General features: G+C 37.1%; 1 protein-coding gene across 1 annotated transcript; it reads left to right on the top strand.

Annotated features, from left to right (window-relative positions):
- Nucleotides 1-1977: 1977 nt before the first annotated feature.
- Nucleotides 1978-9803, top strand: LOC146888363 (uncharacterized). Its single transcript, XM_085670073.1, has 5 exons — nucleotides 1978-2119; nucleotides 2162-2346; nucleotides 2440-2963; nucleotides 6053-6547; nucleotides 9602-9803. The coding sequence occupies exons 1-5, from the start codon at nucleotides 1978-1980 to the stop codon at nucleotides 9801-9803; spliced, it is 1548 nt and encodes a 515-aa protein (XP_085526199.1).
- The last annotated feature ends 17807 nt before the right edge of the window (nucleotides 9804-27610 follow it).

Below are 27610 nucleotides of genomic sequence, written 5' to 3'. Positions count from 1 at the left end.
TTTTAGTTGATTGAATCCACGTTCAGGCGAGGAGCTTTGTGTGTAATGAGCGATTTAAGGTCTCGCTCAGGCGAGAAGAGCTAGCCTAAGCGAGATGAAGAGGTACAACCACTGTTACACGCTCGCTCAGGCGAGGTGGGCTAGCCTAAGCGAGACCGAGGTTCTAGCTTGGGTGAACAAACATGGCTTAAGCGAGAATGGCGCGAAGCCATGTTCTTGTGCACTGTTTGGACTGTTTGCTTGTTATTTCCTAAAGGTTAAGAATTATATGCTTGTGCTTGTGGTGTTTGGGCTTGAATGACTAAGTCCAATAGGGGTCTGGGATGTGCTTAATGGTTGGACGCATGATGGGCATGGAACTGTGTAGTTTCCGTCGGCTGCTAAGTGGCGAGGAGTCCTTAGTATGGTGATTACATGCATCGGAGCTACGATGGACAAGGAACTGTTAGGTTCCCGTCGACTGCTATTGGGCGAGGAGTCCATAGTATGGTAATTACGTACGTGCCATGGTCCAAGCGAGAGAGGCTTGGATGATTTACTTCAGACGAGGAGTATATAGGGCAGGACTATGAGCAGGATAGGCTCATAGGGTTGGACAACAAATGGGTTAGTTTCGTGGGAGCACAGTGAAGTCCCAAGACCTAGTTCATGCACATGACTCATGAAGGACTATGAGATCAGGGATGGGTAATTTGAAAATCATGAAATACTTAATCATGTTATTTTTGGGATGGATGGTATATTTATTTCATGTATATAGTTATGTATTGTGCATAGGTCACCCTATCTCTGTGTGTGGCGATGATCGGGTAATTTATTATCCGGGAGCAGTTGATGTTTCAGGTGAGCCAGAAGATGATTAGTGACGGAGAGTGGGCTCAAAATACGAGGGGATTTTAGAACTATTTTTATTTAATTTTCCATGTAATTTGATTACAGTTTGTACAATTTGAGAATATTTGGATTTTTAAATGTTTTAAAGTTTTGAAAATTTCCCGTGGTTTGGGAAACAAATTATATAATAAATGAGGTATTTATTTTTTGCCTTGTTCATTTATTTAAGTATTTAATTATTCTTTATTTTAAGTAATATCTTATCGGGATGTTATAGTTGGTATTAGAGCAAAAGTTTTGAAAATATTTTTAAATATTTTGGGGCTAGTGGGGAGTGCGCTTATCCATGTGGTTGTTTGTTGTGTGTTTGTGTTGAATGTTGAAAAAGGTGCGAGTGGTTTTGTTTGACTAAGTAACTGATTTTTAACAATTGAATGTGGCATATCCAGGCTATGGCTCCTAACAGGAGGATAAGGAGTAGTGGCGTTGATGACATCGCGGAGGCTATTCACCAGATGATGGATGCGATGCAGACACCTGTAGCAGCGCAGCTTAGAACGGCCATTACACCAGTCAGGGTGCTGACTGTGGAGGACTTCTTGTGCCACAAGCCAACGGAGTTCACTGGCAAAGTCTCTCCTGATGAAGCGGATGCATGGCTCCGCAAATGTGAGATGATCTTCGGTTCCTGGAAAAATATTTCCCTAACACAGCCAGGCAGGACATGGAAGCTGAGTTCCTTGCACTGTAGCAAGGGGATATGACGGTGCATGAATACATGAATAAGTTTGAACACCTAGCGAGATACTATTCACAGAACATTATTGAGGAGTGGAGGTGCTTGAAGTTTGAGCGAGGAATCAAACATGAATTGAAGAAGGTGGTGACACCTTTGAGAGAGAGAAGGTTTCCAGTCTTGGTGGAATAGGCCAAGAGTGCTGAGAACTTGGAGAAGGGCCTTGGTCTCGTTGCTAGACATCAGAAAAATGTCGTAGAGGCGAGGTAGATGAAGAAGCCTTATAGTCGACCACAGACGTCTTAGGGTCCCACTTGCTATCAGTGTGGCGGACCCCATTTAAAGAGAAATTGTCTGCAGTTGACAAGTGGTGTAGGGGGATCAGGTGACAGTCATAAGTGTTTCATATGCGACAAAACGGGACACTTTGCCAACAATTGCCCAGAAAAGAAGAATTTGGGTGTGAAAAACCAGCAGCATCGCCAACAGAGAGAGCTAGAGCGGCTGGCAGGGTCTTTGCCTTGACCTCCACAGAGGCTACTAAATCAGGTAACCTTATCCTCGAGCCATGTTTATTGTTTGGTTAGATAGTATTAGTGTTGTTCGATTCTGGAGCAACACATTCTTTCATTGCTAATGCGTGTGTGGGGAGATTGAATTTGGTGAAACGCGATTTGGGGTGTGAGTTGCTTGTTTCAACTCCCTCCTCGGGTCAAGTAGCTACCAGTTTAGTCTGCGTTGGGTGTTCAATGGAAGTGGCAAGTCGCAGATTCAAGGTGAACTTGGTGTGCTTGCCTTTGGAGGGACTAGATGTAATCTTAGGGATGGACTGACTATCTAACAATCACATTATAATTGATTATGGACAGCGCAGTTTGGTATTCCTAGAGCATGAGGGATTGGAGTTAATCTCAGCTCAAAGAGCGATAAAGGAAGTGGAAGCTGGAGCCACCTATTTTATGATAGTGGCTCATACAGAGAAGAATAGCACCATAGAGAAAATCAATATGATTCTAGTAGTGGGGGTGTATGCAGATGTCTTCCCTGATGAAATCCCAGAATTGTCACCGAGTAGGGATGTGGATTTCACCATTGATCTCATCCCTGGAGCAGGTCCAGTCTCAATGGCACCATACAGGATGGCGCCGATGGAATTAGCTGAGTTGAAGAAGCAAATCGAGGATTTGCTTGAGAAGAAATTCATTCGACTGAGTGCATCACCTTGGGAAGCACCCGTGCTTTGGGTGAAAAAGAAGGACGGCAGCTCCAGATTGTGTGTCGATTATCGTCAGTTGAACAAGCTGACTATAAAGAATAAGTACTCGTTGCCCAGCATCGATGATTTGCTAGATCAATTGAGGGGAGCAGTTGTGTTCTCTAAGATTGATTTGAGGTTTGGATATTGTAACATCCCTAAGGAATATTACTAATTTAAGTAATCACATAAAGAAAATAAAATAATACCTCACAATATTATTATTCCCAAGACGCGAGAAAATTAAAAATGTTTAAACATTGCGCCACAATATTTAAACTCGTAGTATTTAAGACTTTACAATTTTCAAAAAATCCAAATAAAGCATAAATGAACATCATAAATATAATCCTAGCTTAATCCCAGCTAGCCCTAACTTCGTCACCTGAGCATCCTCAGCATCACCTGTAGCAACATCTGCTCCCGTGTAACGAATTACACGATCATCGCCATACACAAACAGAAAGGGTGAGTTGAGAAAAATAAAACAACATGTATATACACATATATAGTAACATCAAATAAATCATACACCCGTCTAGTTCAACCTACTTAGTTCTTGGCCAAGACCTTAACCCCAAGACTGTATAGCCTTCAATTCACACAAAAGGTTAGCCTTGGACTCGGGAATATGATGCTCACACGAACCTGCCCGCTTGTGGTCCTGCCTCTACGAACCTCCCCGCTCGTAGTCTTGCTCTACGGACCTACCCGCCCGTAGTCCAACACATGTGATCCACCAGCCCCGTACCTCCCCGCGCGTGGCATCTCTCAAACGTGAGCATGGAACATACGAACCTACCTCGCTCGTATCCCCACGTGAGAGTAACTGGATATGAACCTCCCCGCTCATATCATCACATGTTAACCACCATCCATGAACCTACCCGCTCCTAGCACAGCATCTCTCGATCCAAGTGTAGCATCATTGCTTAAAAATAACACAACACGAGTCATAGATTGTTAGATTCTCACTCGGCGCAACACCAGCACCGCTAGGCGACACAGGCCCAGACCGCCTGGCGGAACGTCCCCACCGCCAGGCGCTAGAAGCCTTCCAGACCCACTATTTTCCAGACTCCACCTGGCGGGTAACAGCAGCCCGCCAAGCGCTATACCAGAGACACTTTGCTGCTGGGTTTGGCACTCAATGCAATTAGTTCTGCCCCCAGGTTGCCCTATGGTACCTTTCACATTAGCTTTCAAGACCCGTTAGGTATCTAATCATCCCACTATCACTTTAATTTCCTCTAACACATTCATAGGTTGTTCCATTCTCACCACTCACAACTTGATTCACCAAGTCTTCCCTCAAGCATAATTATTCGATCAAACTTAAGAAATTGTCTAATCCATCCAATTGAACTTACTCAATTCTGAGAGATATACTTCCTTCACCACATTAGGCTATACAACTCATATCAAGCAATTTTTGTTAACTCCACTGTCACCTACTTCCCTTTAGCTCCAATTCCCATGCTTAACCCACTTATTGCATTCTTTCCTCCTTCAATCATTCTTAATTATCATACCAAAACTCAAGCACTTATATATGCTAACAAAATATGGTTATTCTCTTCTGCCACCATCTATTTATATCAGATTATATATCCCTACCAACGTCTTCATTTCCTAATTGACATCAATGAATTGCAATTTCACTCTCTCATTCAATACACTATATATAAGTATAATCCATTTCCTATCCCTCTATATTTCCTCCACTCAAGGTACCTTTCTTTCCAACCACTCACTCATAATTTCTCTCGCATTCACTGTACCAACTGTTCCATCATCAAAACTTCCTCCCTCTCTTGCAGTAACCCACAGCACGACACCCAATTTGGGCTGCAACACGTCGTCGCCTGGCGGCCAGCACGGAGCCGTCAGGTGACATACCAGAACCAGACCACTTTGCACATTTTTCTACATTCCTCACAAACTCAAACTCACTCTTCTTATTTCCAATTAAACACCACACATTCTTACATCATTTTCTACACCCACTATCAATAATATTATATTTTTCGCATTCTATAATCCCAATTACTTCCTAATCACCCCAAAAATCCAGGGTTCACAATAACTTCTTGGCCTCAACACAAACCTCCCATATACACAATCCCAGTATGATCACAAGCACCCCGAAAGAGGAAAATCATGGCATTAGACAATCACACAATTATAGATAGTCAACTGGAAACTCAGCAATTTATCAAATTCACACAAACAACATTAAAACCACCAAACAGAATGCGAACAGGGTCGCGCCGCCTAGCAGAAATTTATCGCCACCAGGCGGTTCATGCCAAAACAAGAACAAAATCAATAATCTGATGTTCTGCCTGGCGGTAGGGGATGAACTGCCAGGAAGTTTCTGGAAAAATCCAGAAACTTCAATCAAACAGTGCAGTAACAATGCGGGGATCATGCTATAATTCATGGCACTGCACAGTTATTCAGATACAATCACAAAACACAAGAAAAACAACTCCCCTAACCTGGGATCCTTGCTCTCAATTTGAATTGGTGTGTGTGCCTCGAACCAAAACCTTTTTGCCTCTTGTTTGCACCCGTAAAACTGTGTTCCCCCTCTAACTCCTCTCTGCAGTACGCCAAATACCAAACCCTCTCTGCCCAACGTTCTCACTCCAATTCCAGTACCTCTCCTCTTGCTTATTCTCTCTCTCTCTCTCTCCAATTTTCTACCTCTCTAATTACCTTTTTCTCCACCAAACGAAAATTAATACAAGAAAGGGGTTAATGGTTAATTAAGTCTCATAACATAATGTTTCCAGCCCTCTAAATTACCTCTCTGTTGCCTGCTAGGGTTCCCAACCCTTTCATATTCATGCCAAGGGAAAATTTGACAAAAAAAAGAGTACTTTTGTTCTTTGCCAAGTTTGAACCAACCACCTACCAATTACCATGTCAAGAGCACAACCAATTCAACCAATTCACAATTGTGATAATTCCTTCAATTTCAAATTATGTTATCAAGTCACACATTCTAATATATAACACAAATATGCATAAATTAAATAACACACAATTGGCATACATAGGAATCGAACCCAAGTCCTCCCACACAATAATGTACTCCCAACCACTTGAGCTAGTACTTTTCCACGTCATAGCACACTGTATCAATTGCCTTAAATGCTTTTATTACCCGCAATTATTAAATAATAATTTAATTAACTATTTAATTTTCTCGGGTCTTACAGATATCACCAGATCTTGGTCAAGCCGGAGGATGTGCAGAAAATAGCATTCAGGTCTCGGCACGGGCACTATGAGTACGTGGTGATGCCGTTTGGAGTGACTAATGCTCCGAAAATTTTCATGGACTACATGAACAGAATATTTCGGTCGTACCTTGATCAGTTTGTCGATGTATTCATTGACGACATACTGATATATTCTGAGAGTCGAGAAGAACACGCAGAGCATCTACGAGTGGTTTTGGAGGTTCTTAGAGAGCATAAATTGTGGGAAGCTGTCGACCAGAAAGAGCTAAATATGAGGCAGAGGCGATGGATAGAGTACTTAAAGGATTACGATTTTGAGCTGTTATACCATCCTGGTAAAGTTAATGTCATAGTAGATGCTCTGAGTAGGAAGAGGATCCATGTGTCAGTCATGATGATTAAGGAGTTGGAGTTGATAGAGAGGTTGCGAGACATGAATCTGGGACTGGATATGGGGGAAAGTCATATACGGTTCATTTCTCAAGCTCATGAAAGGAAGAAGAGAGTTGGATTCAAGCTTAAAGCACACACGAAAATAACAACACTTAAAGAGCAAAATGAAAGAAGAAACAATAAAAATGGAAAGCATAGAAGATGAACAATGTAAGAAGCATGCCACTCATAGGGGGGATCTAAGCCAACCAAACCCTAGAGATGAGTGATGGTGTCGCCACTTCCAAGCAAGATAAGGCAAAGGTGATTTCACTTCTAGGAAGGAGAGCTCATGGCAATGGTGGTTGAATACACAAAGTTTATAACAAAATGATCAACCCTTTTACATGTCTAGGAGCACCCCTTATATAGAAGAGTTTAGGGGCCTCTAAGCAAATAAAAGATACCTAAGGATGTCTCTACAAAAACCTAACCCTAGCTTCTAGACACTAGGTCAAATAAGGTTACAAAAATGAGAGACAAAAGAGCCAACTATGGTGTGTGCAAGGCTAATTTCGTTCTAGCACAAAAGGAGACAAAGAATGTGTCTCATATTTCTCCAAAAAGTGGCCAAAGTGTGCTAAAAACAAAGGAGACCAAAGGTACATAGGTACACTTGTTTTATGCCTTTTACTTTATGCTTTATGCTTTCCTCTCTCTTCCACTTCATCCATGTGCTCCAATCACCATGTGCCACCTAGCCATGCTCTACTTTCTCTTATTACCTACAAAACAAGACAAACAAGGATTAGCATGTTGGTTTAAGTTAATATAATCTTGGTCAAAGGTCAACTTTAGGTCAAAGTCAACAAGTCAACCAAAATAAGTCAACTAGAAACCAACTTAGGGAATTCAAACTAAAGTAATGCAAAACAAAGATAAAGGTGATGGAATAGAAGACTCCCCTCTAGACATGCTTCTAGTGATCCTTTTTGAGGGAGCTTCTAAGGAGGTGGTATGGTGGGTCACGCCTTCATCATCCTCCCCTTCTTGGAGAGAATTCGACCACGAATTCTTAAACCCTACATCAAAAGGAGAAAGGTCACAAACATTGAATGAGTTACTTATGTTGTAGCTTGGGGGTAATTCTAACTCATAAGCATTGTTGTTAATCCTCCTAATGACTTGAAAGGGGCCATCCCCTCTAGGGAGAAGTTTAGACTTCCTTTGAGTAGGGAATCTCTCCTTTCTCAAGTGAAGCCATACCCAATCTCCCTCTTGAAAGATGACTTCCTTTCTTCCCTTATTGCCATCCTCTTGTTGTTTCTTAACTCTCCTCTCAATGGTTTCCTTGACTTGCGAATGCAAGTCTTGGATGTACTTGGTTTTGGCCTCACCATCTTGGCAAGTCCATGCCTCATGAGTGGGTAGGGGAAAGAGGTCTAAAGGAGTTAGGGGATTGAACCCATACATAACCTCAAAAGGGGAATGAGAAGTAGTGGAATGCACAACCCTATTGTAGGCAAATTCTATGTAGGGGAGAAGTTCCTCCCACTCTCTAATGTTTTGTACTATCATACACTCCAACATTTGCCCTAGGGTTCTACTAACCACCTCGGTTTGGCCATCACTTTGGGGGTGGCAAGTGGTGGAGAAAAGAAGCTTGGTGCCACGATGAGACTTGGGATTTTTGTTGATTGAATCCTCGTCCAGGCGAGGAGCTTTGTGTGTAATGAGCGACTTAAGGTCTCGCTCAGGCGATAAGAGCTCGACTAAGCGAGATGAAGAGGTACAACCACTATTACATGCTCGCTCAGGCGAGGTGGGCTAGCCTAAGCGAGACCAAGGTTCTAGCTTGGGCGAACAGACATGGCTTAAGCGAGAATGGCGCGGAGCCATGTTCTTGTGCACTGTTTGGACTATTTGCTTGTCATTTCCTAAAGGTTAGGAATTATATGCTTGTGCTTGTGGTGTTTGGGCTTGAGGACTAAGTCCAATAGGGGTCTAGGATGTGCTTAATGGTTGGACGCAAGATGGACATGGAACTGTGTAGTTTCTGTCGGCTGCTAAGTGGTGATGAGTCCTTAGTATGGTGATTACATGCGTCAGACGCACGATGGACAAGGAATTGTTAGGTTCCCGTCGACTGCTATTGGGCGAGGAGTCCATAGTATGGTGATTGCGTGCATGCCATGGTCCGAGCGAGAGAGGCTTAGATGATTTACTACAGACGAGGAGTCTGTAGGGCAAGACTATGATCAGGATAGGCTCATAGGGTTGGACCACGAATGGGTTAGTTTCGTGGGAGCATAGTGAAGTCCCAAGACCTAGTTCATGCACATGACTCATGAAGGACTATGAGATCAGGGATGGGTAATTTGAAAATCATGAAATACTTAATCATGTTATTTTTGGGATGGATGGTATATTTATTTCATGTATATAGTTATATATTATGCATAGCTCACCCTATCTGTGTGTGGCGATATCGGGTAATTTATTATCTGGGAGCAGATGATGTTTCAAGTGAGCCAGGAGACTATTAGTGGCGGAGAGTGGGCTCAACATACGAGGGGATTTTAGAACTGTTTTTATTTAATTTTCCATGTAATTTGATTACAGTTTGTACAGATTGAGAATATTTGAATTTTTAAATGTTTTAAAGTTTTGAAAGTTTCCCGTGTTTTGGGAAACGGATTATATAATAAATGAGGTATTTATTTTCTACCTTGTTCATTTATTTAATTATTTAATTATTCTTTACTTAAAGTAATATCTTATTGGGATGTTACACCTCCGAGTCGGGGAATAACAATCTCTTTTCTTGGCAATCTATAAGAATGCGATTGGCAGAGAGCCAATCCATCCCCAAGATTACCTCCAACTCTTGTAGAGGCAGGCAAATTAGGTTCACTTTGTACCTGTGTCCCTCTACCTCCACTGGACACCTAGCACATAAAGACGACGTCCTGACCAAACCCGTCGCCAGAGTAGACACCGCAAGCTCACACTGCAGCTCGCACACCAGTAGACCTAACCATTCCACACATGCATTTGACACAAAAGAGTGTGTCACTCTAGAATCATATAACACACAACATTTCATCTGAGCTATCAAACAATAACCCATAACCAGGTTACCTGAGCTTGCAGCCTCTGCTCCGGTCATGGCATACACTCTGCTTGTCGTTTGAGGGCTGTTGCCTCTATCCCTTCGTTGATGCTGGTGAGGAGTCTGAACTGGAGGGCGTGTCGTTGCCCTAGCAAGGTTGGGGAAATCCTTCCCAAAGTGGCCTTCCTAGCCACAGTTGTTGCACCGACGGTAACCCTCCATACGCGGGCAGGCGTTCCTTAGGTGAGGGCCTCCACATATATAACACTGTACTCGGCCCTGCTGGGGAGGGAAACTCCTAGACCCCTAGGACTGATGGTGAGGTCTATCATATGGCCTCGTCCGCTCCTCATGCCTAGGTTTGGACCTAGATGGTCCACCAATCTCTATGGTTGTTGGGGCTGCTGTGGGCGCTGGCCTTCTATCTCACGTTTCATCTTCTCCATCACTTTGGCCTTCTCCATCAGAGCGGCAAAATCCTAAATGGACAAGGGAGCCACCATCAAACGGATATCATCGCGGAGACCATTCTCGAACTTACGACATCTCCACTCCTCATCAAGTGGTAGTGTATAGAAGTGGAGGTGCTTAAATCTCTCAACATACTCTGTCACGGTCTTCCCCCCTGCGTCAACGGGAGGAATTCCACCTCCTTGGCGTACCAGATGCTGTTTGAAAGCCTCCCATGTGACCGGCCTATCTCTCTCCTCCATGATGGACTTCGTGCAAATCCACCAATGTTCTGCTTTCTCAGTGAGCATGTATACAGCAAATCACAACCTGTTCTCTGCTGGGCATACCTTCGCATTGAAGATCCTCTCCATATCCTTCAGCCACTAGTTTGTTGCGTCTAGACTGGCTCTACCATCAAATTTCACCGGATGATGTTTCAAAAAATCCTCTAGGCTCCACTCCCTGACTACAAGTCGTGGCTCAGGACCAAACACAGAGGCAGCCGCCCTGTTCTCCTCCAACTGGCGGAGGGCCTCCATATGCTGCCTATGTGGATCCTCGGTAGCCACTCGTGCAGCCTCCATCTGCTGCATCACTATCTGCTGCTGCTCACGCGATGTTGCTTGTCGCTGCATCGATGCCTCATGCTACTGCATCATCGACGTGCTTTGCTGCGTCATAGCAGCCACCATTGCTTCTATAGCCCTGGCGATATCAGGTGCATCGCCTTGAGATGATTGGGAGGTCCTACGATGAGGTGCCATAGTTCACTGGCACACAGAAAATCACTTGGTTAGGCTTGATAAGAATGGATTTTAACTAAACACTCAGAGAAACACAAAGAAAGCTAAGCGGGCAATCCAAGTCCACAGACCTAAGGAATGACCGCTCTGATACCATAAATGTAACGTCCCATTTAATTAACAAACATAATTAACGGAAATGTCGCACAAGGTAACATAATAACGTAGTCCTGGAGTTTTAAACTTAACTCCTTACAACTCAAAGCACACCACGGTGCCACAGGAAAACAAGTTATAAAGTTTAAAAGGAACATAAAGAAATCAAAAGTCAAACTGATACATGGGCCATAGCCCTAAAGAAAAGCCCAACAAGAAACATCAAGTCCAGCCCAAGTGGACTATGTAGCGGAATCCTCTCTCCCCAGTTGGCCACGAGTACCTCTCACATTTTCTCCCATCAATAAATTGATGATTGTCGCAAAAGTAAAAGGATAACATACAAGGCATTCAAATAAGAAAGGGTAAGCTAGAGCCAAAAAGATTTCATCAATGCAATCAGTTATATTTCCACAGTCTAATATACATTCATCAACCAAGCATGTTATGACTTCTCAAACAATACACTAAGACTCGACTTGACTCATCCGGATACATATAACCTGTTCTAATTCAGCGGATGCTTGCACTTGTGGTGGATAGCTTTGCTCACCCCCGAGCTTTGTGTTACAAGTGTTACAATAAATCAATTCCCTCACACACAAGGTTAGCCCTTAATGAGTTTCAGGCCTCCTGCTACTCTCACCACAGGAGTCTATCCGCTCTAAGTGAGACTAACTGACTCCTTAGAGTGTCAGGATGCAATCCTTACCTTGAATCCTTACCAAGTTATATAGATAAGGCACCACCATGGACACACACTAACAGGGGCCATGGAATTACATCCTGACCACTGAAGCATGATCCTGAGAATCTCATCTAGAGATCCCAAGGAATTACACACTGACACAGACCAAATCATGTTCACACAACCAGGTAATATTTATCATGCATGCATATGTATCATGTCAACCCTTATAACCAATCCTCTTTCGTGTTCCCGATCAAATCCATACCAATTCGTCATACTCCACCCATGAATATAGGGTTTCAACTCATCTCATTACCATGTCACCTTCATAACCAACTAATCTCATATTCATCACATGCAAAGAATTTATCCAACTTCATCGTTCACAACTCATACACCCTCCCATTTCATGCATACTCATTCATTTCATACTTGGACATAGCAATACAACCAAACATGCATTTAAGACCCAAAACAAAGATTGAAACAGTACCCACACATCCTCTCGCCAACTCTCGCTCAGGCCGAGAGGTCTTGCTCAGTCGAGAGGGACTCTCGCTCAAGCGAGTTCCCTTCGCCTAGGTGAGAACCCGACAATTTGGAATAGGGCCATTCGCATTAGCTCGCTTAGGCGAGCTCTCCTCACTTGTGCGAGGCAATCTCTCGCTCAAAACACAGACCACCCACCTGGGCGACATCTCGCGCAAAAGGCTTGGGCGAGCCTCCGCCAGTCTCGCTTAGGCGAGATTATCAGTTCTCGTCCTGGTTCTCCCTGCAGTAGTTACGTTTTCGCATCCATCCAGCCACACAAGATATCCCACACATTCATAACAACATACAATCCATGCAAACACTAAGCATACTCAAACACAGGCCAAACACAACTTAAAACTCGAAACCCTAACTTCCCTTACCTGGAAAGGGGTTTGTACGAGACTTCGACACTGAACCACAAAGCACAGCAGCTCCAGAATCAGATTCGCAAACTGGAAATAGTGAACAGAAATGAGTTATTACAGGGTCTCCAAGTGTGACCACGAAACTAGACTAGAAATGGTGATAGGAGTTAAAGGACACTTAGATGAGCAGAATCAAGGCCAAGCCAAATGTGAATCTGAGGGAAAGCGACAGCTCTAAGGAGGTGAGGTTTTTGTTTTGACGAAAAGTGAACACAGTTAGGGTTTGGGGCAGATTAGGTCTGTTTTCCCCTTTTTGGGTCAGCCCTAAGGCCCAATAGTTAGGATAGCCTTAAGAAAAGGGCAGAACGAAAAGTGGGCCTTACAGTTGTTTTAGTTTATTTTGATTTCTTTATTAATTTAAGATTTAATTTAGTATTTCATTTTAAAAAAATATTCAATTGTCTATTTATTATTTTTTATTCAATTTGGTTCTCCTTTTCTTTTGAAAGGATTCAATATTGTCTTCTCGGATTTGAAATCAAATTAGTAATTAAGTTTAAGTACACTTTATATACATACATGTTAAACTATTTTTTTAGAATTTATACATCAAATTACTTCACCTAAGTGTAAAAATTTTGAGTATTTAGGTGGAGTCTAAAAAATAAAATAATTTTAATATTTAGGTGAATTAATTTGATGTATAAATGATAAAAAAAATTAGTTTAGCATGTATATATAATTATATATAAACTTAATTATATTATTGATGAGTGCGTATTTTTGCCCTCATTCAATGTTTAATTGTGGGTATTTAATTGAATTTGTGTGTTTAAGGATTGATTTAATTGGGATTTTCTATAATTGGGTTTATTGAGCATGAGATACAAATACATGTTAAAAATAGCTTTTTAGTTGCATAAATGTTCTTTGGATATTTTGAGGTGTGTTAGTGCAGCTGCAGCTAAGTTGAGCTCATGGAGGTGTGGAAATAAATTGATTAAAGCTTCATGACACCTTAAAGATAAATCCAAGAATAAGAAATTATCAAAAGCACAAAAATCCAAGCCAAGCATTGAATGAAGACGACAAGAAAAGCTTGAAAAAGTTAAGAAGTTTGGCTAAACCAAGAAGAGAGAAAAGAAAAATTGGACCTTGCAGTTTTCTTTATCTTTATGATAGAAGATAATTTGGGAAAATATATCTTTAGATATTTTATTTGATATTTTTAAATAATTATCTTATTTAATTATATCATAAAATATTAAAAGATAATAACTACCAAATCTTTTTAAATATGACAAGATCTTCTTGAATCTTTTTAGTTCCACAACAAACAAATATATCTTGAAGATATTGGATTATTTAGAAGATAATTTAAGGAGATTGCAAAGGGTTGATTTGGAAAATTAATACAAATATTAATTGGTGATAATTTATCATATATCTTTAAGTAATTTATTTATTTAATTATATTAGATATTGATATTATCAACCAACTATATTTGTCAAATAGTTTATATCTCTCCAAATATTTTTAAATATTTATATTTATCTTTATTTTAAAAGATATTTGAGAGATTTTAGCAACAAAAAAGCCCAGTCCAATTTATATATAAAGAGACCAAGGGGGGAGTAGAGAAACGACATGCTCGGGACTTCAGAGTTTTGGAACCCTTAGGGGGACCTAATTTCGTTTCCTTTCTCTCTCTCCATTCTTCTATTTTTATTCCATGAATTGCTAAATTTCTTGGGTTGATTCCATTGTAATTTCATTATGGATTCTGAGGTTATAATGAAATAATTTCTTTGTTCTTTTTATTATTGTTGAGGTTTTTTTTATCTATGTCTTTTATCTTTGAATCATATAAAAAGTAATGATTTTAAATCTATATGCATATTGATCATATGAGTTCAAGGGTTTTTAAATCTAATTGAGACTTTACTTTGATTTTATTTAGAAACTTTCATATGATTAAATGAGTTTTTACCAATAATTGAGACTTTACTTTGGTTAAAGGTATTTACTCTAACTACAATTAATTGAGACTTTACTTTGATTAATTAAGCTTTTTATTTGGTAAGGAGATAAAAGAATAGACATGATTAGGCATAGTAAATTTGATTGAGATTGTACTTTGGTTGAATTTACTGTGGATAATCTAAAAGTTCTCACTTTTAATTGAGACTGTACTTTGGTTAAAAGTGAGAACGCCAACAAATTAATTGAGACTTTACATTAATTAATTTGCAAATCTACAACAATAATTAATTGAGCAATAATCTTTAGATAACCGATGATGAATCTATTTCGAAAAAGCAATGGAATCAATCTATTTTCTTTATTATTGTTTTTATTTCTTTGTATCTTTTAAATTTTATTTCTATCTTTGTTTATCTTAATCCCCTATATTTTTTATTTTATTTGACTAACCGCTTTGTATAGTTTTATAAGAACTAATTTGTTAAAAATCAATTCCGTGTTCGTTGGGAGATGACTTAGGGTTACTTTACCCTTTCTATTTTCTTGACTACTATCTTAGCAATACTGACGTTGCTATAGTTTAGTAGTATTAATTTGATCGCGTCAACGATAGCGTTATCAATTATCTTATTAAGTGTTATAATTGTATTTGATTATAAATATAATATTTAATTTTAGAATTACATAGTATAAGAAAGTTAAATCTTAAATTTTGTGTATATTTTTATAATAATAGTCATTTAACTATAAATAAGTTGTATTTTTTTAATATAGATTTGTTAAAATTAATGTTGTAGATCATATTAATCTTAGTAGTCATTTATAGTATTTTCTTGATTTACTTGATTGATGCAAATAAACACATTAATTGATGGATGGGTGGGAGTTGAATGATTAAGATATTTTAGTTTTTTAGAATACTTTTAATTAGTTATTATTGTGTGGTTAGGTTGGGTCATTATTCTTTAGTTATTATTGTTTGTAGACCAACATTAAATAAAAAATGTGTTTGCTAAGGTATTATTGCATGAGTTGATTTTTTTCTATTTTCTTTTAAACTTTGATTAAGAAAAATATTATAATAATTATTATTTTTAATTAAATAATCTATTTATATGATTATACTTAAGTGTTATAATTGTGTACAATTATATATATATATATATATATATATATAATATTTAAAAATTGATAATAATATTAAATTATAATAAAAACATCTATAGTATTAATATTAATAATACCAATAATAAACAATATCATTGTATGATTAAAATTTATAATTAAACTTTGGAATTATGTATTATATTAAAATGAAATGCATACAATCAAATCATTGTTAAAATAAAATGGTATATTGTCCATTATGGACCCTAAAAAAAATACAAAAAAAAAATGATTTTAAAATTTGTTAGCAGAAACATAAATATAAAAACTTAAATCAATATTTAAAATGAATTGGACAAATGAAACCAATATTAATAATATATATATATATATATATATATATATATATATATTAAAATTGACATCATTATAACTGTGATATAAAAATTAAATTTGGTCACATCTTCGATAAGGACAAAATTGGTCAATTTTAAAAAAAAATTGGACTAAATTGAACAAAAATAACAAATATAGGGACCAAATTGAATATAGAACATTGATTTTGACACATGGCACGTTACTGGGTTGACACATGGACATTTAAAAAAATTCAAAAAATTCAAAAAAAAAATCACGAAATAACACGTGGCACGCTACTAGGATGACACGTGGACATTTAAAAAAATTAAAAAAATTAAAAAAACTACAAAGTGACACGTTGCAGTCACTATTCATGGTCGTTAATGATTTAAATGGTGTTAGTAAAAAGGACTCAATTGAAATAAATTGACAAAAATTGGGACCTATTTCAACACAAAACCAAAATTAGGACTTATTTGACAAAACTTGATGAAAATTGGGACCAAAAAAGTATTTTAACCTATAAAAAAATATTTGAAAAGTGCACTCAAAGGTAGTTAGAAAAAATAATTTAAACAAAAAAAATAAAAACATGTAAACATACTACAATATCTGATTTGTAATAATAATAGTTTCCTAAATACAAAATGTTATCCATCTTTAAAACTTGGTATGGAAACAAACTTTATTATTTCATATTTAGTAAATTATCATTATTGTATAACGAAAATATCTCTAAACCATTAGAATCTAATTATATTCTTGAATAATATGAATATGATTATATTCCTAAATAATAAAAATCTTATTATATATCTTAATAATAACAATCTCTTTATATAGCTTATTAATAACAATCTTCTTATATCCCTTGATAATAGGGATATTATTATGTCTTTGAATGATAGAAATTTGATTAATATAGATCTCACCACAAAAGTTATAATAAAGGTAACAATAACAACAACGTAACTATTTGATTTATTTGATTGACATATATTTAAAATAAAATAAACTTATTTTAAAAAAATGTAGAATCATCCAAATGCAAAGTAGTGCAAGAATAAAAAGTTATAATAAAATACATATAGTTGATAATTAGAAAAAAATAACTTTTCGCTAACACCATGCCATTGTATTATTCTTTAACGAATAAAGCCTTGCACTGAAAACGTAACAAAAACTTACAGAATCTCACACACAAAAAATGACATATGTAGAATACAATAGCAGAAGAAGAATGTAGAATAATAGATTAAAATCCTAAAAAATATACCATCAAAAACCAAACAAACCACAAACCCTAAGACTGTAAACACTAAGTAAAACCATAATCTAAAATGTAAAGACCAAGTATAACCATAATTAAAAATCAAATAATCGAAAAACCATGATAATGTTAGAAGAAATAGGGTTAAGAAACATCTAACTGTTTCATGACCTCTAAATCCTTCAATGGAAACCTCATAAATTTTAGGAAGTACAGAGTGTTCTTTATTATGTCTTTCATCTAGGGTTTTGCTGGTAGAGAAAAAAGAAAAGGGGAATTATAAAACCACGAAATAGAGAGAAGAAATACCAGGGGAAAAGAGCGAGAAGGAACCATTTGCATTTGAGACATTTGAACTAAGAGCCCAATTACGTCTATCAGCTACAGTTTCCACGCCATATCCAAGAATGCTGAAAAGACAAAATTGCCATTAAAGATGTACATCTTCAAAACAAAAAAGCATGGATACATTAGTAAAGCAGTGCCACCAATACATTGACGAAAAAACCATGATTGAGGATAGGTGTTGAAATAAGATAATGAGCATAAACAGAACAACAAAAATGGAAATGACTTAAAACCCATCTATTTCGACAACGGTCAAGAAATTAAGTATGGGTATTTGGGTAATATCTCTAGTAGTTTGTTTTCTTAGTATTTAAGTAGATTGAAATTCATCTTTGTTCGAAACATTGATATATTTTGATCTCTAAATCTTAAAAATAAATCAAAATAGTTCTTTTTACCCAATTACGTTAAAGTTTTACTACTTCTCAAACACGTTTCATGACACATTTGAAGTCTTTACACAATTTGGCACGTTCTTGCTTCAATGTCAGATGGGAAACGAGTTTGATACATCAAAATATATTTAATGTAATTGGATCAAAAGGACTATATCCATTCATTTTCAAAGTTTCGAGATCAAAGTGAATCAAAGTAAATATAGTGACAAATTCTAGTTTCACGTTAAATTTTAGGGATTAAAAAAATATTTAACCCAATAAAATATTGTTAGTGACAAAAGTCACTTGACAAAAATATATTGACTAGACAACCATGGTGGTAATATTTTTAGTTCACAGTTTTAGTTTCAAAATTTTAGTCCATACTTCTAAAATTAAATTTTTTTTTGTTAATCCAACCTACTACAAACATTTTTGTTGTCATGCCCACATGATGAGTCATTATTTTCCTCTTCTACTACTTCTTGTGTGCCTATCTTGATGGATTTTTAGTATTTAATTGTCTGTCTTTAGTGCATTATCATTTATTGAGCTTTATTAGACCATTATTCCGAATTTTGATTAATTTGGGATTATTTGGTCTAATTTTCGTTTGTAATTATTTTTAGGTATTTTGTATGAAGCAATTAGAGATGTCAAAATGGGTTTCAATCCGTGAGCCAACCCGACTCAACATGGGTTCGAGCCGGGTTGGGTTGAGAAAAATTCAACTTTTTCAAAAGTGGGTTGAAGTCAACCCGGCTCACTTAACCCATGGGTTAAACGGGTTCGAGCCGGGTTGAAGGTGGGTTGGCCCACTTAACCCACCAACATTTTATTACTATTTTATTTTTATTTTTTTTTTATTTTTTTAATCTTTTTTTATTTTTTTTTAAATTTTTTTAATAATTATTTACTACTCCTATTATATTTATTCACAATTTCATATCTTTAAATGCTAGAATATTGCGTAGTTATATTTGAATAATTTGAATGTTTAATTAATTTGATTGTCAAGTTATATATGTTGATACTTTAATCTTTAACTATAATTTGTATAGTAAATTACTCAAGTAACTATCTTATAAACAATTTTTTTCTAAATTAGCATGAAAAAAATATATAGTTTTTTTATTTATATTTTGTTGAATAGTATGACAGAAAATTTGTAACATTATTCATGCTTTCTTAGACTATATGAATACTTTCTTGGAAATAATTCTTCATATATTGGTGGTGAGCATGATCAAAACATTGATTCTTTATTTTACTATGATTGTCATCTCATGGGTTACTTAAAAATATTTAAATATTTGAATACTAAAAAATAAATAAATAATTTTTGTAGGTGGGTTGGTGAGCCAACCCACTTAACCCACCAACCCATGGTGAGTTGAGCTGAGTTACAAAATTTTTGGCTTACCATAAAGTGAGCCGGGTTGGGTTCACTCATTTTCAACCCGACTCATGGTGAGCCAACCCGTGTGAGCCGGGTTGACTCACTTTGACATGTCTAGAAGCAATTGTGGAGCTCAGATCTAATCTTAAGATGAAGAGAGAGTTGTCATGTCATTCCCACATCATTGACATGTCTGTGCCATGTCAAGTCACTTGTCCATGTCATTTGGTCAACATTTTAGGCCTAGAGTGACATTTTTGTAATTCTGAAGCTTGGAACTGCATTTAGGGTTTTAGAGGGCAGAACCCTCATTTTCACGTTTGGTCTTCATTTAGAGCGTTTTTAGAGACCCTTGTGTAAGACCCATGAAATTTAATTAATTAAATAATTAATTAATTAATAAATGCGGGTAGTGGGAACCTTTATCACATTATTATTGAATTGTATGATGTGGAATAGTACAACTCAGTTGGTTGAGAGTACTTGGTTGTGTGATAGGACTTGGGTTCAAGTCCTATTCATGCCATTTATGTGTTATTTTATTTGTGCATTTTAATAATATAAGTGATCATGTAAAATGATAATAAAATCCTAGATTTGTAGTTGTTATCACGAAACATGAATGGATTGAATGATTGTGCATTGACTTGACATTGGCATGGTGATGGGTTCAATTTGGCTCGATTTAGGTTCTTTTGTTGTTCTGGGCTATTATGATTGGAGAGCATGAATTTTACATGATAATGTAGTTGTGGATTATTATTATTAATGGTCGAATTATGTGGGAAATCGAATTAATTGGATGAGAGATTGCATGAATAAATCTTAGGGTTAGAATATGGGAAAAAATTGGAATAATGGATGCATGAATCACATTAGGGTTTTGAGTATTCAAATTAATTTGATATTAAGTAAATTCTGGATTAATTTGCCTGTGAAACTGGGAAGATGAAGTGAGAAGCATGTTTATGAATTGGAGACTTCACAGGTGTAGAATTTTATGGGTTGTAACCAGGTTTGCGTGGTGCCAGCGCAAAGTGGGAAGTTTGCGCTGCGAGGTGTAGTGCTGGGTTTGAGTATTTTAACGTCTTATAGTTTTGGAAATAGGATTTTGGGAGATTATCTGGAGGCTTCCTATGAATTAATTTAAGGGTGCATTTGGATTGGAGGAATTGGAATTCTTAGAACCTTGCAGTTAGTTCCTAAACTAGAATTATGATGAAGGTTAGTTGTGGGAAAGAAAGGGAATTAGGCATTGTGATTAGGTGCCTAAATAGACCAGAGAATAATTATTGCATCTAATTATGAAATAAGGAGACATGAGATTTCAAAGAATAAATGTGTAATACTAGACCAGGTTTATATTAAGGATTAAGATTAAAAGTACTATGAGTTGATTATGGCACATCATGGATGAGCATGGTTGATCTTAAGTGAATTTAGTTGGGGCAATTCAAGATTGGTGGATTTACACAGAAATAGGACATTTGGGTAACAAATTGAGGAGTGTGGGAATGAAGAATGACTAATGAGTTGGGAGTAACTTAGTAAAAGTTACTGTATGTGTGATACCTGAATTGTGGATACCAACAGAGTTGTTGTCCCAAAACCAATAATGCACGTGTACTGGTGTAACACTTGACGGTGGTGGTTAACTCGCCAGGCGATAGCTATGCAAACAGAGAAAACCTGGAACGTGTGGCAGCTAACGGTAGAGATCGTCTCGCCAAGCGACACTTGCAGATAGGGGCATCAGAGGCGCCTGGTGGTCTGGAAGCGTGTTTCACCTGGCGACTTAGGAGCAGCGCCATGCAATATTGTAGAGGCAGAAAAATGTGTTTTGCTTGTTTTGGATGTGCGTGGTCTACAAGGCTTTGATGATATCTCGAAGGTCGGCTTGCTGGTATTCCTTGAGTTGTAGCTCAGAATGTATCGCTTGAGTTGTGGCTCAAGATAGGGGTTAAGCACGTGGCATTCCTTGAGTTGTGACTCAGAATGACATCTCTTGAGTTGTGGCTCGGGATGACGGATGAACACAAGGAACTTTTGAGTTGTGGCTCGGGTTGGCGAGTGTTTCCAGTGTGAGTGTGCGAGTTGTGGCTCGTACGGCAGGTCCAAATAGATTGCCCTCATTGTTATGAGACCAAGAAGTTTGGTAGTCTTGGGACATTACGAATGATATTTGTATTAGGAACTCCACCTGGCATTCCAGAGTGTGGTCCGTAGCATGGTTTCCCGCACATGCTCTACCAGTTGTGGCTGATAGGTGTGGCAACAAGATATATCGACGTATTCATTGTTAGTTTTGAAATGGTTGAAAAGCCAAGAAGGGGAGGTATTGGCTAGTTAAAACTTTAGGCTATCTTTACAAGCTAAAAACCACCTTTAATTGAATCAAATAGATCTCCAAATTAGGATGCAAACAATACTGAACTATACACTTTCAGTCGATCAAAAACAGAGTTAACATATTGATTTTACTAAACAGATTTTGTTCTGGTATAATCAATCGATTGAAACTGAAAAACAGTCGACTAAAATACTGGGAAAAATTCATAAATGCGAATTAGAATTTAAAACCAGAAATAATGCTCAAGAATGATCAAGACCTATTCCAAATGATCATACAAACATGCTCAATGCTGCAGATGCCATGAAAACATGCAAGAACATGAAAAAGATGATTAAAGCACAAGTTCTTGAAACTTTAAAATGAAAATGCAAGAGAGAAAGGTTAGAGAAGAGAGGACACCACAAATTTTTATACTGGTTCACTCAAACCTAAGCTACATCCAGTTTGTCAAGGCAACCTTAGCTTGACTTTGCACTATTTCAAAAGTTTTACAAAGTATCCACCCTTACACTTCCAAAGTATGCAAAACAACACAAAAGACTCTTGAATCACACAAGAATCACACAAAAACTAAATCAACTGATTGAATTTGTTGCAGTTTAAGACTACTGCAGCCAACCTTTTAACCTGTTGAAAAATCATTCAACAAACTAAGAGAGACATTTTAACCTGTTGAAAAACCATTCAACATATTAAAAACACAATAAAGACCAAACAACATCTAATTAATATTTTAAGGTCTACAACATGAATTACAAGCTACAAATACACTTTCTTAATGATGTAACTACATGGAGAGCACACATTCCAGCCTTGATCACCATGGATATCATCAAGTCTCCTTTCCTTCATCAATGTAGGCTTCATTCCAATGGTAATGGCTTCAAGATAGTTCAAAAGAGCTTTATTCAATGTTCAACAAATCTTCAAGAAGCAAACCACCTTGGCTTCTCATGTCAACAATCTCCCCCTGATTTGATGAAGCCAACCTCTATTCCATCTATCTTCTTCTATCTTCCATTGCAAAATGCTTCTTCCATTTGTTGGATACCAATTGATGAAGTAACACCTTAGCTTGAAGCTTGTGAACCTGAAAAACATTTTACAGCAGCAATAGACACAAGCTAGCAAGTATACAACTGTGATCATGCTCTCCCTATCAATAATATGGGTTCAAATTTAGATTTGATTATTGATTCCCAATTTTAATGCTTAGTTTAATGTGATCAATTATCCATTTTCCAATTTTTCTCCCCCTTTGGATTCATCAAACAGAATAAATGCATAAAGATAGCAAGTATTGCATTTCATTTCATTAATATTGGAAGGGAATACAGCCAACAGAAACTGAAAACAGAAAATAGATGCATAAAGTTGATACAATCAGCCGACTGAATTGAAAAACAACCAACTAAAACAAACAGAACTCAAACTGAAAAATCACAAACACAAGGATGCAATCCATGATCCTAAACAACCACCATACTCACTCATCCTGAGGATCATTTCTAATCTGGAATGAGTGAAGCATATCATGGATTTGGCCATCCAATGCATTGAACCTCTCATTGCAATAGTTGTGATGTTCATGTTGAGACACATTGAGCTCATGCAGCTAGTTCAGCATCATCCTCTCAAAATGTGAGTACACAGGGCCTCTATCCTCTGAAGGATTGTAGGGAATCAAGTCCATGGGTCCAGCAGTTGGTTCTTCCTCTTGATTTACACCACATGGACCTGCTTCATGGTCATGTGCACCACCACCAACAGCTCCAGCAGTTGTCCATCCATTTCCCACCTTAATAAAGTCCATTTTGTGTAGATTTTGGTTGGAGGTATGGTTCAATAGTCTAGTTGACTCCTCTAGCTCATCCTCTACATCAATACCAAAGTATTCAATGAATTTAGACACCAAAACCACATATGGAAGCCTAAAATTCGTGAGCCTCTTGGCCTTGAGCATGTGATCACGAAATACATATATCCAATCCACTTGAATGTTGTGTTGAATGCAATACATGAGTATCAAATCTTCCTCATTTAATGTTGAATGGTTGCTACCATGTGGAACAAGGATTTTTGTGATAATCATACCAAGTAACCTTTGATCCACCTTGAGACCACCAACATGGAAGTGTTTGATTTCAACAATAGGATTTCTCAAGCATTGGCCATAGTATTGCATCTTGTTGAATTCTGGAACAGCCCCAGTTTCACCTTTTCTCACTTGCACACCCCTTGGTTTGAGTCCAACCACATCTTTCCAAGCTCTTTTGTTGATCTCCATTTGAACACCCTTGATGCTGGACAGTAGGACATCATTTTTGAACTCCAAGTTAGTGAAAAACACCTTCACCAAGTCTGGATAGATTTTCCCTGAAAGTTCAAGGAAGGACTTCAACTTTTGATGCTTTAGTTGTTGGAATAGGCTCTCAAAGCCTTCAGCCCTTAGCCATGAGAACCTCATCACCTTAGGAATGCTAATCTGCTTCCTATTCATCTCAATGAGGAACACTTGAATGTTGTCCTCATGATCCTCAAACCATGCTTCAATTCTTCCATGGCTTTCATGATTTGGAGACCTTGGAGTAGGGGGAGTGGAATGCTCATCATTAGATTGGGTAGCTCTTTGGGAACGACGAGGCATGATAAGTGTTGGTATGGCTATTTCTAAGAGATGTATGATGCAAATGCAGCAATACAAGTGCAATATTTATAATTCAACAAACTGATTTTCAGAAACAGTTGATTAAATGGTGTAAATTTTTCTAATTAATTCATTTTATGTTACCCAAATCAATTTAATGCAATCCAAAATAGTATCTCGTGCATTCATGATGTTTTCAATCTGTTTTTATGAGAGAATCAATCAATTCAGATCATGTGAGATGCATGCACATTGGAATTGTACACTAGAATGCTTTTTGGTCAAACAATTCAGTAAAAGTAACACATGGCTGATGAAATGAGCAGTTAAGAGCATATAGTACTTGACCAAAAGATGTTTTCTTTGACTGGGTCAGCTTAACAATTCAATTCGTGAGTAAAAGCACAGTTTAAGTAAAATCAACACGTTGAAAAATAGAATTAGTCAACTAAAACAGCATTAGAGCATCAGAGATTAAAAGCAGAATTTGGTTAAGTGAAATCAGCTGACTAATTTTGAAAATCAATCAATTGAAAATCGTGATTTTGAACTTCATTTTTCCAGATTCAGTTCTAATGAAATCAACATACTGAATTATGAAAATAGTAGATTAAAAATCATAGCAGTTCTAATGAAATCAACATACTGAATTATGAAAATAGTAGATTAAAAATCATAGCAGATCAATTTTTCATCATCCAGTGGCAGTTTAAGTGAAATAAACATGTTGAAATACAGAATCAACAGGTTGACAAATTATGAATAGTGCAAACAGAGGCATATTTAAGTGAAATCAACACGTCAAAATGCAAAATCAATAGGTTGACTATGACAGTTTTTATCTTTTTCATACAATAGCAGATTTTTATGAAACCAATGGATGAATGAGTACATAAGATTAATATGCTGAAAACACATCATACCACATTCTTGATGTCTAAAATGCCTAGTTCAGTTCTTAGCTTGTTAAACCTATCTCTAGCCAATGGTTTTGTAAACAAATCCGCCAATTGATTTTCAGTTTTAACAAATTTGATTTCACAATCTCCCTTTTGAACATGATCACGAATGAAATGATGCCTAATCTCTATATGCTTGGTTTTAGAATGTTGTATTGGATTCTTGGTTAAGTTGATTGCACTAGTATTATCACAATACAAAGGTACCTTGCTTAGCCTTACACCATAATCCAAAAGTTGATGTTTCAACCATATGATTTGTGCACAGCCATGTCCAGTTGCAATATATTCAGCTTCAATTGTGAAAAGTGCCACACAAACTTGCTGTTTGCTATTCCATGAGATTAGACTTGATCCAAGCAAATGGCAAGTACCATTTGTGCTTTTCCTATCCAATTTGCACCTTGCATAGTCTGAATCTGAAAAGCCACTAAGAGATATGTTAGAATCACATGGATACCATAAACCAACATTAGTTGTTCCTTTGAGGTACTTTAGAATCCTTTTTGCAACCTTAAAGTGTGATTCCTTTGGATTTGCTTGAAATCTAGCACATAAGCATACTCCAAACTAAATATCTGGCCTACTTGCTGTAAGATAGAGCAAAGACCCAATCAACCCTCTATATTTGGTTGAATCCACTGATTGGCCAGCCTCATCTGCATCCATAAGACAATTTGTTGCAATTGGAGTGGCAGCTTCCTTGCAATCCTCCATTTTGAACTTTTTCAACAAGTCAAAACAGTATTTTGATTGATTTAAAAATGTTCCATGCTTGAGTTGCTTGACTTGCAGCCCTAGAAAGTAGGCAAGCTCACCCATCATGGACATCTCAAATTCTCCAAGCATAGCTGCAACAAACTCTTCACACAATGTGTTATTATTTGAACCAAAGATGATATCATCAACATACACTTGAACAAGTATAACATCATTATCATGTTTTCTAATGAAGAGTGTTTTATCCACTGCTCCTCTAGCATAACCTTTTGATAAGAGAAAATTGCTTAGCCTTTCGTACCATTGCCTTGGTGCTTGTTTCAAACCATATAAGGCCTTTTTCAATTTGAAAACATGATTAGGATAGAGATGATCCTCAAATCCAGGAGGTTGTGATACATACACTTCTTCATTTAGAAAACCATTCAAGAATGCACTTTTCACATCCATTTGATGCAATTTAAAGTTACACATGCAAGCATATGCTAAGAGTAATCTCACAGCTTCTAGCCTAGCTACAGGTGCATAAGTTTCATCAAAATCAATGCCTTCTTCTTGATTATAACCTTTAGCAACTAGTCTAGCTTTGTTTCTTACAATATTACCATCTTCATCCATTTTGTTTCTAAAATCCCATTTGGTTCCAATAATATTCATATCATTAGTTTTAGGCACTAGAAACCACACATCATTTCTTGTGAATTGATTGAGTTCATCTTGCATAGCCACAATCCAATTACTATCATTCATAGCATCATTCACATACTTAGGTTCAATTTGAGATACAAATGCAACATGTTCACAAAATACAATCCTACGTCTAGTAGATACTCCCTGTTTGATATCACCTATGATGTTGTCCTTTAATAAACCTCTAGGCTGGATCCAATCCTTGGGCAATTTGCTGTCTACAGCTTTTTCAGTCGACTGTTTTTCCTTTTCAGTCGATTGATTTCCTACAACAGTGGACTTTTCTGCAGCAGAAATCTGCTCTTGTAGTAGATCTTCCTCATCTGCATTCTTTGACACTTGATCTTGCAATTTTGGGTTAGTTTCATCAAATACAACTTGCATAGACTCTTCAACAGTCATCAATCTTTTATTATAGACTCTATATGCATGACTTTGTGTAGCATAGCCTAGAAAAACACCTTCATCCGCTTTTGCATCAAATTTGCCAAGACTTTCTTTGCCATTATTTAAGATGAAGCACTTACATCCAAATACTTTTAGGTGACTTAAAACAGGCATCCTCCCTTTGAAAAGCTCATAAGGGGTTTTCTTCAAAATTGGCCTAATCAACACTCTATTTAAAACATGACAAGCCATGTTGACTACATCAGCCCAAAAGTACTTAGGTAGTGAGTTTTCATTCAACATAGTTCTAGCTAGTTCCTCAAGTGATCTGTTTTTCCTCTCAACAACCCATTTTGTTGTGGTGTTCTTGGTGCAGAAAAATTATGGTTGATACCATGCTTTTCACAAAAGTGTTCAAACTTTTCATTTTGAAATTCCCCACCATGATCACTTTGAATAGACACTATCTTGGAACTCTTTTCATTTTCAAGCATCTTGGCAAGTCTT

This window comes from Vigna unguiculata, chromosome 2, assembly GCF_037176805.1.
Source record: "Vigna unguiculata cultivar grain cowpea cultivar isolate G323 ecotype 2 chromosome 2, ASM3717680v1, whole genome shotgun sequence".
Lineage (NCBI taxonomy): Eukaryota > Viridiplantae > Streptophyta > Magnoliopsida > Fabales > Fabaceae > Vigna > Vigna unguiculata.
The sequence above is the reverse complement of the archived record's forward strand: the minus strand, read 5'-3'. Positions and strand labels throughout refer to the sequence as shown.